The sequence below is a fragment of the Pipistrellus hanaki genome, assembly GCF_964339955.1.
Source record: "Pipistrellus hanaki genome assembly, chromosome: 11".
In the NCBI taxonomy this organism is placed as follows: domain Eukaryota; kingdom Metazoa; phylum Chordata; class Mammalia; order Chiroptera; family Vespertilionidae; genus Pipistrellus; species Pipistrellus hanaki.
In genome coordinates, this window is record NC_140513.1 from 37,220,312 (window position 1) to 37,234,900 (window position 14,589).

General features: G+C 36.9%; 1 protein-coding gene and 1 long non-coding RNA gene across 2 annotated transcripts in view; both read right to left on the reverse strand.

Moving 5' to 3' along the window:
* Positions 1–14,589, reverse strand: part of LOC311630502 — a 760,408-nt gene that overhangs the window by 577,460 nt on the left and 168,359 nt on the right. The gene's annotated exons all lie outside the window — the stretch shown is intronic.
* TMC1 (transmembrane channel like 1) overlaps positions 1–14,589 on the reverse strand; it is a 270,648-nt gene that overhangs the window by 81,657 nt on the left and 174,402 nt on the right. The window contains exons 5-7 of the mRNA XM_084899506.1: positions 8,812–8,859; positions 5,337–5,508; positions 137–265 (exon numbers count right to left, since the gene is read on the reverse strand). Coding sequence (XP_084755632.1) covers positions 137–265; positions 5,337–5,508; positions 8,812–8,859 — 349 coding nt within the window. The remainder of the gene's footprint in view (positions 1–136; positions 266–5,336; positions 5,509–8,811; positions 8,860–14,589) is intronic.

Consider the following 14,589-nt stretch of genomic DNA (forward strand, 5'->3'; position numbering starts at 1 on the left):
ATTATATGTATATTATAAGTATTATATATGTGATATATCATATATAGCATTATATGTTAAATATAGGTAATACACAGAGGATTTAGGAGACCAATATCAAAGACAGCACTTCTAATTATGAAAAGCGGCATCCTACTTGAGAACTTCAATTTTCTTCTCCATTTTCCAAGGCTTGCATTTGACATTAGCAATCATTTGTCTTTGCTCATCTAACTCTGCCTTCAATCTTTCCAATTCCGCTTCATCAAGTTCATCATCGTCATCCCTTTAAAAGGAAAAAAAAAAACTTAATAAATTTATGTCTTACTTGACTTCCAAACTTAAAGAAAAATGGTATCAGAAACTCAGTCATTTATCGACTTGGCTGTATATAGTGGCTGCTGATATCCATAAGCATTGGGGCTTGCCCCTGAACACAGATTCAGGATTTCTGGAATTTCCATAATTTTAAAGAACAGCATTTACATTCTGATGGCCAGAAACTAAGCTGTTCTGATATAAATAATCCACAGACTCAAACTCTCAGAATAGTTACAGATCTATCACTCAGATTATTTTCTCTCTTCTTTGTTCCTTATACACTGTCCCTACGAATTCCACATTTCGTTTTTAAACTTTATTTCTCAGTAAGGATAGTAAATTAGAGATGAAGATGTCTTTGAAGTGCCCTTAAATTTTTAAGTTATCTTTGACTCAAGAGAAAGAGAAAAGTTGAAATAGAAAAAAAAAAAATTGTTTCTCAAAGCTCACTTAATCTTGTATTATAATTAAGCTCAAAATTTCAATTGATAAAAATTCAATGTGAATTATATTTTGTGGAAGTGAGTCCTTTGAAGAGGCCTTGAAGAGAATTTAGTTTTTTACTGAGCAAAGGAGATATTTCTTTTCTTTTCTGTGTTTCTTGTTTTGCTAAAATATTCTAGGGTCCAGAACTCGAAGAAAATAAAATGAAAACATGAGCAACATAATTTTAAATGGAGGAATGTAATGCCATATTGTAGAGATCAATTTTTTTGGTAGTATTGTTTCTTCAAACTCACCTTTTTTATACTTAATACTGCAATGCTGGGCCTGGAATTCTAGGCACATTTCTGCTTTTTCAGCTGGCTCAGTACTAGGTTACCAATAGGTTAATACTAAGAAGGAACTTGGTTTTTCCTTTAGTTTTCTGTTTGTTCCTCGGAGGTGATGCCTTCTACTTATCAAAGCTTCTCCCCTCAAGGAGCTTCACGCCTCCCACGGGACTATAGATGGCCAGTGTTTCCAACATTAGCAGATTGAGCTTTATCACTTGAGCATGTCCCCTCTGCAGTGGCTGATAGCTCTGTAGGTCCCTTCTCCATGCTTCTCAGTTTTAATTTCAATCTCTTTTCATTGTTGCTCTAGCCTTGCCCTTAGGTGGTAGCTATTTCCTAAAGTTGCTATCACCATGATATGTTAGTGATCTCTTTTCACTTTTCCAGTAACCTAGTTAACAATTATTTATTATTTATCAAGCAGTCCCTCTGTTAAGTGCTCTTGGTTCAATTAACTTGAAATTTTTTTTCTACAAAACAGACCCTCACAAAGACATTGGCATCTGACTCAGAGTTAGTCAGAAATATATTTTGCTGCTCACTAAGCTTTATGACTAAACACAGTAGGAATATGGCAAAAGCTGTTTTTGAAACTTCCAGCTGAGAAACATGAGAACATACCCATCCTATATAATAAAATTCTAATATGCAAATTGACCAAATGGTGGAATGACCAGTCCCTTTGACACACACTGACCACCAGGGGGAAGACGCTCAACACAGGAACTGCCCCCTGGTGGTTAATGCACTCACACAGGGGGAGCACTGCTCAGCCAGAAGGCAGGCTGGCGAGCATAACAGCGGTGGCGGGAGACTCTCCTGTCTCTGCGGCAGTGCTGGTTTAGGCCCACTCCTGGGAGTCGGACATACCCGGAGGGGTCCCGGACTGTGAGAGGGTGCAGGCTGGACTGAGGGAGGACCCTCCCCCCAAGTGCATGAATGTTGTGCATTGGGCCGCTAGTAAATTTTATGAGTGATCCTATAAAATGACTTTGTAATCTCCTCTCTTCTCACTAACCCATAGGTTTAATCATATCATGATTACTAAAACAAAATTTCATATTAACCTTCCCAAATAGCACTTGCTGTTGACAATTAGGTTTTTGGCCAATTCAGATATTTTTGCTTAGACTAGTTATCCTGATTCAAGAGAACTATAAAATAACACTCGAATAAAATCATAATAAATATTTTCAATAACCCCTTTTCTGATTATCCCTATGAGAACAGTTTTCTCTTCTCCAACACTCCTAAACCTCCTTATACTTCTGTGGCACATTTATACTGTCTTGTTCCATAATACTTTGAGTCTACGTGGCCTCTCCCTTATTTATAGTATAAACTTCTAGAGAATGTAGGCAATTGCATGTTCATATCCATGTATTCCAAAGATGAGCAAATTATCTTCCACAGAAGTGGAGCTAGATAAATATTTATTGAATGTGTTTATATACAGACTTTTTTTTTTGGATGATGTGTTATCTTTATTAACCCAGTGCTTAAAGTTTACTGAACTATAACAATGTATTTTAGTATGGTATGGAAAGACATCTATTCCTACATTAATTGATCCCAGATTGGTACATTTTTAAAGTTTTTGTTGTTAATGACTGATGGCTACAGGTGAATCATGCTATGCTACAAGGTATAGCTGTTGGATGAGCTATCTTCACATATTATTAAAATATTATTAACCAGCAATTAAAATATTATTCATCAGTATTACAAGGAGACTGCTTTTCTAGGAACCACTCAAAAAAAGTGCTAATCATATTAAAAGAATATAGCACAAACATGCTTCATCTTCTAAAATTTAGGGCTAATTTATGCAAGCATAGCTTTCTATCTTAAGTTTGATTTAAACAACAGTTGTTAGGAAAAAGGAGGCATAAATGCTATATTTCTCACTGCTATGAATATATTACTTATTCATTTAAAACTAAGTCAGGAATAACCTGTAATATTATTAAAAATATTCCAAAATGTCTAACAGGGCAGTGTTTTTTAAACATCTCCAAAGATAGCACTATAACCTTGGTTTTAGTTGGTTTCAAATGTTTGGTCAGCAACAAGGAAATTCCCGAAGGTGTTTCACTTGAACATTTAAATTTTAAAAGAGCATGAATTAATTAATCTAAATAAATGTGCTCTGATTTGCCTACTAATCAATCTTTCTCAAAATATATTTGCTAACACATTTTCTTTTTTAAATGATAGTTGTCTTCAAAATGAACAATAGAAAATGGACCTTTAAACAGATATCAGAACTAGTGATCATCCCAAATAATTTATGATACAATTCAAAATAGTTGCACAAATTTTGACAACAATATTATAACTGGCAAAACCTATGAAGACAAAGTTCATTTTAGCCAAGTATGGCCCCATGGAGGAGTGGGTAGGTAGGGAGGCAGGGGTAGGCTTCTGAGAACCAACTAAGGACGGACACTGTCAAAGGAACAAGATTCCCTCAAGCAACAGGGGCCAAGACCTGGCTGCTTCTTATGGTCCTAAGCCTAGAGGTTGAGCAGTTGACATGAGTGCCTTAAGCAAACTGAGAAAGCAGAGAAATCCCCACCAACTCACTTTTCTAAAAGGACCTCTCATAAGTAAAGAGCAAAGGCAAATTCTAGAATACAACCTATGTCATGCATATGTACTGGTGATGTTTTCTCAGTGAAATACTACTGTCGATATATAAGCTTAAATAATAGAAAATATTACTAAAAAATAAGTATTAAGACATGGAATGTAAAGTATATATTTTTTATTTTTAAAAGGAACAAAGCATAGACATAGTTTAAAAGAAAACACAAAAAAATGCCAGCCAGTCCTGGCTTGTATGGCTGGTGGTTAGGCATTGTCCCATGTAGCACGAGGTTGCTGGTTCGATTCTCAGTCAGAGCACATGCCTCAGTTGGGGGCTCGATCCCTGGTAGGGGGTGTGCAGGAGGCAGCCAATCGATGTTCTGCTCTCATATTGATGCTTCTCTTTCTGTTTCCCTTTCACTTCCTCTCTCTCTAAAAATCAATAGAAATACATTTTTAAATGCCAGAGTCAAAACTTAAAGTAGGTGGTGTCTGGGTTATGAAATAAAGAAGAAAGAGAAGGAGTCTGGGAAGAAGGAGAAAGAAAGAGAAGAAAGGAGAGGAGGAGGAAAAAAAAGGGGGAAATTTAAAAACATATATTAATAAAAATATAATAAACAAAGTTTTCTCTTTTATTTTAAAGGGAACCACACTCTATTAATATTAAGCTTCTCAACCTGACATAATTTTCATGCAGTTGTTTTTCATTGTGGTTACTTATAGGAGGAAAATAATAGCTACTCACTGAACACTAGAGCGTGTTATCTTGAAAGGCCATCTTAGAAAGTTCCTCATCATTTAGTCCTAGGAGTGTTTGGGATCTGCTCACCTGGTAGTGATTCGTGGTCCTATTACCTGGGATTGGCAAGAATAGGTTGGCTATTCTCTTAAAACCTTTCCAAGGGATCTAGAATTTCTATTATTAGATTTGTTTACACACACAGTTTTCCAACCTGTCTGCTACCTACAAATTTCTGGAAAGCAAAGACCAGAAAATTATTTTCTTGGATTTTCCCTAAACATCATTTAATATATTATTCTACACAAAGTCAGCACTCAGTAAAATGTTGGCCTGGTGGAACTAAAAATAAATAGTGTATTAAAAGGAAATGACCACCCCAATCCTCTGTAACAGGGGGTTGTACACTTTTTTTTTTCTGTAAAGGGACAGATAGTTAATATTTTAGGTTTAGAGTGCTACATACAGCTCTGTTCCATATTTGTCATTTTTTTTATTAAAATAATAAGAACCACTGTTAGATCTTGGGCTAGAATTAACCATAGTTTTCCAATTCCTGCTCCATAAAATAAAACGATTGCGGCTCATTGCTTAGGACGTTTCTACTTCAATAATAACGCATATAATCAATGGGACCTATTTAAAACATTTAAATTAATTATATGTTAATAACTATGTCAGATTAGATCTCTCATAAGGGAATTCCTCTTAGGCCATTTTTAATATACATTGATTTATGAATTCTATTTTAATATTAAAATACATTTAAATAAATGCAATAAAATGGCAGTATCAGATTAAGCCTGTCTTTCTAAAGGTCGTTTTAATTACCAATTTTAAAGCCAAAGAGTTCCTAAGGGAAATGGTCTTCTTTTAGCATCAGGTGCTTTTGAATGAGCAACAACTTCAGTTAAATATCAGAACTAACTTACGCTCCCCTCCTCAACTTCTTCTTTCTCTCTTTTTCTCTGGCCTTCCTTGTTTCTTCATCCTCTGGTTCAGCTGGTAGGTCTTCCTCTTTAATAACATCTCTGGTCCGTTTCCTCTTAGGTCTCATGCTCTCTCTTCGAGGTAATTTATCTTCATCCTCTGATTCCTCTTCACCTAAACACACCAGTTGATGCTTCAGTGAGCAATATCAGGAAGTGTTCTTTCCTGCTATACCAATTGTATTCTTATTTTTAAATTACACTGTCACAGAAATGACACCACAATCCAGCAATTCTCCATATCAGGATATACTATGCTATATATATATTTCATAGCCTGCCATATACATACATTTACCTAAATTATCATTTCTTTTGTGGTTCATCTACTCAAAAATGGAATGTGAAGCTACAATTTTTAATAATCTTTAGAATTCCAGTCTTCATTTACTTGGGTAACAAGATGACTTGGAGTTTAATAAAACTGTATGACCTTTAAACCAAGTTTAGAGGTTACCAATCCAACACATAGGGTTGACTGATTAACCACTATGTGTGTACTACTACTTCTATCTTAGAACAAAGCATAGAAATGACAAGGAAATGCTACAAACTAGAATAATTTTGAAGACATTAACTTAGCCCTTGAGATTTCTCTTAATTTAAATTATCCTCATTCTTGATTCCAAATATTTCTTTCTTCTTTTTCCTAAATATCCCTTTTTCAAATGAAATGGATAAACTGATAAATACATTTGCTTGATCATTCAATCCTAATGAAGAGACATAACATAAATACAAATTCAGTGTAAACCTGAAAGAAATAATGTTATTACTTTTTTTTTTTTCAATTAACAATGCCTCATTTGTCTATAATTTCTTAGGAAGCTTTCAGGTAAAGAGTAGAAAGAGAATTCAGTTCCTTCCTTCACATTTTATAACATATAATCCTACTTCACTTTCATCTTTGTAAAATTTGATATTCTTAACTTCTTCTGATATTTAGAATCAATTACTATAAAAATTAAATATTACCCATACTTATTAATACCCCATTATTTAAAAGCTACAGTAGGAAAAAATTTATACTTCAATGGAAAATTATAAATTGTCTGCAACATAGCCTTCTGTGTTATCTGATTCAGATTTTTGGGAACTTCTTTGTAATTCAGTAAATTATAGATAACTAGATAGTAATGCAAAATAATTACTGTATGCAGACACACAAAAAACTCTGTTTAGTAGACAAATAATCATCCTCCACCAAAAGAGAAATAAATAAAAATAAAAAACAACCCACAAAACAGTCATGTCTTCATTTGCACATCATTTCAATATTCCTGGTCTAAAATTATGTCTATTCTTTGGATTTTGAACTGGTAATAATGCCTCATCAGATTCCTCATTTAATAGTTAAATATGGTCATTTTTGCATATGAGTTTTATCTTTTAACATTTGTTATCTAAACTTTTTTACTGATATTTCAAATCATTGCCTATATTATTAAAGTTTGGTTAGCATAGAAACCAGGTTTTGAAAACTACTTTGTTATCAAAACCAAACGTGATTTTCCACTAGTTAAATATTGTGGCAAATGCCATAAGTTATCTGTGCATTCTGCCATTCTGAAAATTTACTAAGCCTTTATTAGACACATTAGTCACTGATTATAGAAAGGACAAAGCTTGCCAAAACCGGTTTGGCTCAATGAATAGAGCATCGGCTTGGGGACTGAAAGGTCCTGGGTTCGATTCCGGTCAAGGGCATGTACCTTGGTTGCGGGCATATCCCCAGTAGGGGGTGTGCCAGAGGCAGCTGATTGATGACTCTCTCTCTCCCTTCCTCTCTGTACAAAATCAATAAAATATATATATATATATATATATATTTTTTTTAAAAAAAAAAGAAAGGACAAAGCTTGACAGGGATTGAGAAACAAGAATTCAAGCAGCCACTTAATACTCTACATTTTAGTATATTTTGTATTAAAGGTAAACTATTAAACTTGCAGAGTTTTACCTTGGATGAAAAGTATATCATTAGATTTATCTTTTACCACTTAAGAACAAAAGGCAGTCTTTAGTGCTTTAACTAATTTCCAAATATTCAAATTCTAAAAATATTAATGTTTGCAGTTGCCTACTAAATGCAGATTTGCATATAATGTTACCTTTTGGAATGGTCGCAATTCAGTATTAAAGGGTAGCAGAATATGCCACTTCAAAGTAAGACTATTGGAGTTTAAGATGTACTACCCCAAAATATGCCATCTTGTTACGGTGATTACTTTGGGCAGTAGACACTTTTAAAACAGCAAATTCAGGAAGAGGCTTTCTCAGAACTCCCTTATCTGCCTAAGGACACAGCCTCCAACAGGAATTCAATTATCATAAATCCTCTCCTGAGGAGTTTCATCCCCAGGGAAGGTTGACACATCCAAGGACAGAAGACTAGAAATAGATATCATATTCTGGCAAACTTTGTCACAAACTATCATACTTCCCATGTATTCTTCAAAGGGCCCATTCATCTTTCCTAAAAATTATTTATTCTCTCTTAAGTTTACTTATTTTTTTCCTAGGTATTACCTTATATATGAACTATACGTGTTAATAAACTTGTTTGTGTGGGTTTTTTTCCTCTTGTTAAACTGTCTTATATTACAGGATTCTCAGCTAAAAATTCAGAAAGGTAGAGGGAAAAAGTATTTCCCCACCCCTACAGTATTCAAACCATGGTATCCAAGATATGCATGAGAGTCTCGGCTGTTTTCATAAATTATTAAAAACAAATGGCATTGTGAACATTCACTGGTGGCCATATTGAGCTCAGGTTATTAAATTCATAGTTGATGTATCATCTAATTGAACGATTCTCTAGATGCAGCTTTTCCTTTCAGTTTTGGTAAATTTGAAGCTTTTGCTCACATAATGATTTTTCTCATGTTCTAGCCCATGAGTGATCTGCATGCCTGGAAAGGGGTTTCAATCCAGGCTCTTGAGCTGAACCTACAGAAAGTTAAAACAACGGAGCAATTTGGACAAATTACAAAAGAACTTGCTGATTCATTTTAATTGAACCACCTGCTCAGTCCAGTCAACATGGCCAATCTGTTTCATTGTAATAGGCTCAACCTTAGAAAAAAGATTTCAGGACAAAGACTTTAACAGGGAAAAAGAGAAATAAAAAAGCAAGTTTTCCAGACTACCAACTAACTTACTTGATCATGGGTAACTTACGAAGTGGGTGGTGTGTGTGTGTGTGTGTGTGTGTGTGTGCGCACCAATGGAATGGAATATGGAGTAGAGATTCTATTTGCTGGACTTGATCTCTTTTGTGAGACCATCAAAAAAGTGAGCCACACATGTTCCTGTGCTTACATGTGGTAGCATGATCCCACAAAATAAGAGGGTGAATGCCCTGAACTCGCTGCTTTTCCACAGGAAATTTATCTCAAGTGCGTCCCTCCCCACTTACTTGAACTTTCCTCGGTATCGTCTTCACTTTCCTCCACTTGGATTTGTACTGTTAAAGAAAGAAAAAACATAGTGAATCTTTAAGTGATGGTACAATTGTCAGTCACTGTTCACTGTTATTATTTTCATAATAAAGTTAATAAAAACATTTTCAGTAAAATTGTCCAAATGAGCACTGTTTATTAAAAATCCACAGCTACAGCTCCTTATACAGTGTTGAATAAAGACTTTTCTGTTTCATTGCCTTCGAGCATTTGCAAAACATCAATTATAAGCCTGTCAGATCAATTTAAAATAGCTTCAACCAAAGTAAATTCTGTATTGCAATAATTAGGCTTGGGGTTTGTTGAATTATTTTACTCTATGAAAATTAAATTTTTATTAAAGCTATATCCACATGCACAATTTGGTTATTATAACCAAATTAGCTTATTAAAACAGAGAATATTTCATTCTAACCAGCTAACCAATGTCAAAAGCCTTTCAAAAAATGCTTAAAGGCTAAAATTTCCTATTTCAATAGTTTCTGTAAGTATTATATAGATACAGCCTAATTTCCTAATATATGATTTACCTTCACAATGGGAAGATAAGTGATATTACAGCTCTTTCTAAGACAAAGAATATTTATTCTGTTTATCTCTCACCCCATACTTAAAAAGTGCCTTGTTTTCAGTTTTGCTCCATTTGTATAAAGGCATATAAAGATTTCATAAAAATTTTAATATAAAGTTATATGGGAAAATATATTAATTGGCAGATTTTTTTTTCCTTGTTAACTATTGCTCATTCATTTCAAGTTTAGTCAACCAGAGACAAGCAAAGCTCTGTGACTTGGCATGGTAAATATTACAGCAGTCTATTTCCTTAGAATCTTGGTCTAGTAACTTGCTTATAAAATATTGATTTTATCATATTTTTATTTAAGGTGGATGAGCATAAGTTTAAAAAAAAAATCAAAGATGACAATGTTGCTGTGAGCATGGGAAATAACCTCCGGTTTTGTTTCTGCTCACACACTGTCACAGCTTATTATTCAGAACTTAACAGGCATATTGAACAGGCAGCACATGCCAAGAGTCTAAATTCCATTCACAAAGAAGATTATTGTAAAAGCACTCTTTGCCTTTAAAAGGCATCTGCATAAAAATTTTTAGAATATGCAAAAATGTTATCACTCCATGTCAGCCATGCAGTGTGAAAATAAGTGTTCTTTTGTTCTGAGTGGACATATGCCTTCTGTCACTGGCTGTAGTTGCATCTACACAAAGATCTTTAAGTCACCACTGAGAGTTTGCAACAGGGAAGGCAGACACGGCTAAGAAGATATTCTATATTCAACAATAGGCCATGGTCTTTCATTTGCAATTAATGCCACCTCCTCCAAGCTTCTTCAGTCAAAGGGAGAATTCCCTAGGAAGGCATTGTAATGTGATAAGATAAGCCTTGGAGCAGGGTCTGGTCAGTGTGTATAATACAGAAACAGCTAAGGACACATAGCAAAGGCTGCCACACAATCTATTCTACAACACACTAAAGCAAAAATTCACACTAAATATTGTGCTGACTTATGATAATCAACCCACTAGACATGATTAAATACTGTTAATTCAATGAAGTAGAAAAAAACAACACCTAAATGAACAAAAATGTAAGAAAATCTGTAGGAAGGGTCAAATATTAAATAAAAGTCCCAGAATGAAATGTCCCAAGCCAAAGAGAAGAGCAACAAAGCCCTTTCCTCTGATGATAGGAGAGAGAAAAAACAGGGCTGGAACATAGGTCATCTTTTCAGTAAGAGAGGGATAGTCATAGATGACCAGTAAATGAAACCTAAAAATCCATTAGAGGAGACATCCTGGTGGCTGCAAGTAAAGAACTAAAAAAGAGCCATGGTTTCTGAGCCATGTAATGGGGAGTATTGCAGACATACTCCCCTCCTCTGAGTGACTTTCTAACAGAGTGTCTCAGTTGGTACATGATCATCTGCACATTCTCCTTAAATGCCCTCTTTACTCAGTCCAGCCTGTTGTCTGGCGGTTAAGTCAGGGGTCATGAATAGTCATTTTTAATAATTATTGTGATCATAATTGGTTTGTTCTTGATGCAAAGGGTCAGCAAAGGCAGCCTACCTGGTTTGGCTCAGTGGATAGAGCATCAGCCTGCACACTGAAGGGTCCTAGGTTTGATTCCAGTCAAGGATAAGTACCTGGGTTGCAGAGTCAATCCCTGGCTCTGGTTGGGTCATGTGCATGTGGCAACCAATTTATGTGTCTCTCTCCCATTGATGTTTCTCTCTGTGTGTGTCTCTCCTGCTCCCTTCCACTCTCTATAAAAACAATGGGGAAATATCCTCAGATAAGGATTAACAACAACAACAAAAGGATCAGAAAAGGCATCATCAGAATTGAGAACTAAACTGCAGCTCTATGGCCCAGATGGCTTGGCTCAGTGGTTGCACATTTACCTATGAACCTGGAAGTCATAGTTCAATTCTCAGTCAGGGCACATGCCTGGGTTACAGGCTTGATCCCCACTGTGGGGCGTGCTTGAGGCAGCCTATCAATGATTCTTTCTCATCATTGATGTTTCTATCTGTCTCTCTCTCTCCCTCTCCCTTTCTCCCTTCCTCTCTGAAACCATATATATATATATATATATATATATATATATATATATATATATATATATATAGTGGGGACAGGTGCACAAAATTCATGCACATTAAAGGGGTATTAATTAGAGGAAATATTTTAATATGGCTATTTGCCCTTTCTGTATAATAGAAGTGTCAGAGATGAAAGAAAATTAGTAAAATGTATATGAAAATCGTCCTCCTGTCAGAGTCTGGGGCACACCACAGGACCCAGAGTCAAGTCTCCATCTACCTGTGGCACCTCAGAATTGCACAAGACCCAGACCCAGATGGCCCCACCCTTGTCAAGCCCTGCCAGGCAGGAGGGCTCAGCCTCTGTGCACCGCAGGGGGGTGGGGGTGTAGCCTCAGGTCCCTATCAAGCCCCTCTTGGGTAGGGGGCACAACCTCATGTCTCCTGGCCCAGCGCCAGGCAGGGAGTGCACCTTGAGGTCCTCTGTCAAGCCCCATTGGGCATGAGACACAGTCTGAGATCCCCAATAAGTCCCACCAGGTGGGGGGCATGGTCTGAGATTCCCCCGTCAAGCCCCACCATGTGGTAGACACAGCCTCAGGGCCTCTGGAGCCAGGGTGAGGGTCATAGCCTGAGATCCCCTGGCCCAGGGCAGGAGGAGCAGCCTGACGTCCCCTGGCCCACCACCAGGGTGGGGGATGTATCTTGAGGTCCCCTTTAAGCCCCACAAGGCAGTCCCCTGCCCTGGTCCAGTGCCATACAGCCTTAGGTACCTGCTGATTGCTCGTTAAGGCTCATTACAGAAATTTGGCCTCCACTGTAGTTGCAGCCATCTTGTGTTACAGAAACCCTGCCTCTGCTGTGGTTGCCACCATATTTTGTGACAGTGTGGTGGTCAATTTGCATATTCCCTATTTATTAGATAGGATATACACTGTAGCACTATGACCAGGATATTTAAGACTCCATTGTGAACCTCAGACCAAATTTGATTCTTTAAAATATATTTTTATTGATTTCAGAGAGGAAAGGAGAGGGGGAGAGAGATAGAAACATCAATGGGAGAGAATCATTGATCGGCTGCCTCTTGCACGCCCCCTACTGGGGATCGAGCCTGCAACCAGGGCATGTGCCCTTGACCAAAAGGGAACCCAGGACCTTTCAGTCCACAGGCTGATGCTCTATCCACTGAGCCAAACTTGCTAGGGCCAAACTTGATTTTAATGGGCTATTATTTGGCCTGAAAAACAACTGTAATGCTGGTCTGTATCTACTGCAACTCAAAGTGATGCTAAAGAACCAAGCTAAAATAAAACCTCCAAGACAAAAAGCCTGGGCAAAGACGCTGAGAGCCCTTAAATGGGAGCTAAGACTGTCTTTCCCTTCTCAGACAATGTTTGGCATGGCCTCTTGCCATCCCTCCTCTCAGCAATCCTAGTAGTTTATTTCCAACCACATGATCCCTTCATGCTTTGGCCGCTTCCCAGCGCCTATTGATTATGTACTTTAAAAATAAACTCTCTCCTGCAGAGTGACTTGGAGGACAGTGAATAAGAGGACAGGGAGGCCCTGTCAAAATGCTGGAGGCAGCAAGCTAAACTACATTGAAGTAAGCTCATTTAAGACAGGAATATGCAATGGGAACAGATGAACTCCTAGGCAACCCAGATCCTCGTTTCATGCAAATAGACCCAGTAATTAAAAACAGTAAGAGGAAAACAACAGCAAAATGTCACATTTCAGAAGCATTGGAATCGTTCAGCAAAGCGGATGCTGTTCCAGGCTTTCTTTTTCCATCTATAGCCCTGCAAGGCGTTTATGGTGCCTCTAGATCAGAGTGGCCAAGTGGCTGGAAGAGTTAAATGATATTTCCTGTTCCTCTGACCCACATTTGTAACTCTTGAAGGGATGTTTGCAGCACCAGGTAATTACTTTGGAAACTAGAAATTCATTCATTCCATTAGCATTTATGGTACACTCATAAGAAAGTACAGAGCAAAATTCCCAGGGATGGGAGTTTGTAGACTGTAGACGAAAAGACTTTGAGGAGTCTCATTATTTTATAGAAGTGAGATCTATAATTAGTTATGAGTATCTTATCTACCTTATTTGGTTTTTATGGCAATGTATTATTTAGATTTTTTAGGCTTTTGGAGAAATTCTTTTCAAGGTTCCTTTTTTGTGTATGAGAAAATGTCAACATCCAGCCCTTGCATATAAATGGGATACCTTTCACCTCAGACTAAACTGCCTGAAAGAGATATTAATCTATGCTGTATCAAAGACATTTCCAAATCAGCATGGGGTGTGATGTGGGATGTGAGAGGAAGGGAGAAATCAAAAACAACCCAAAGGATTTTGGCCTGGGCAATGAGAAAGATAGATTTGCAAGAAAAGGAGAGGGGAAAGCTATAGAGAGAATAGCATAAATAGGAAAATCAGGTTGAAGATCAGCTTAATTTGACATGTTGGATTCAAGATGCCCATTAACCATCCAAGTTTAAGGTGACTAAGCAGTGGGTATTTGTATCTAAAGTTCAGAAGAAAAGTTTTGGCTGTAAATAAAAATTTTGTAATTATTAGCATTTTGATGTATTTAAAGCCATAAGACTAGGTGAGATCTCCAGGAAAATGAATGTAAAAAACAAAAAACAAACAAACAAAAAAACACACAGAAAAGAAGACTCCAGAGTTAAAAGGACAGGGATTAAAAAAAAAACAACCAGAGACTGAAAATGAACAGTCAGTGAAGTAGGAGGAAAATAGGAGATTGTGGAAGGCAGGTGATATGTATCAAAGAGATATGTCTGAAACTTGTTAGTCAAGTATTAGGAGGACGGAAGATTGTCAATGATGACTTTGGCAAGCACAGATTTAGTGAAGTAGTATAAACAAAAGCCTAAATTTGATGGGCTTTAAGAGAGAAAGGGCAGTGAGGAATAGAAGGAGACTGCTAGTTATGCTAGCTAGAATGTTCCTACATGCTATTGGGAAAGATTCAATGAGAATGAGAAATTGATGGTGTAGGTCAGTGTTTCCCAAAGTGTGGTACGGGTACCCCCAGGGGTACAGGAAGAGTTTGGTGGGGATATGCACAGCACTGTGCTTAGCTGGGCCTAATTCTACGTTCTCATGAGTACGAGGGGTGTTACGAAAATTATAGAAGGGGTA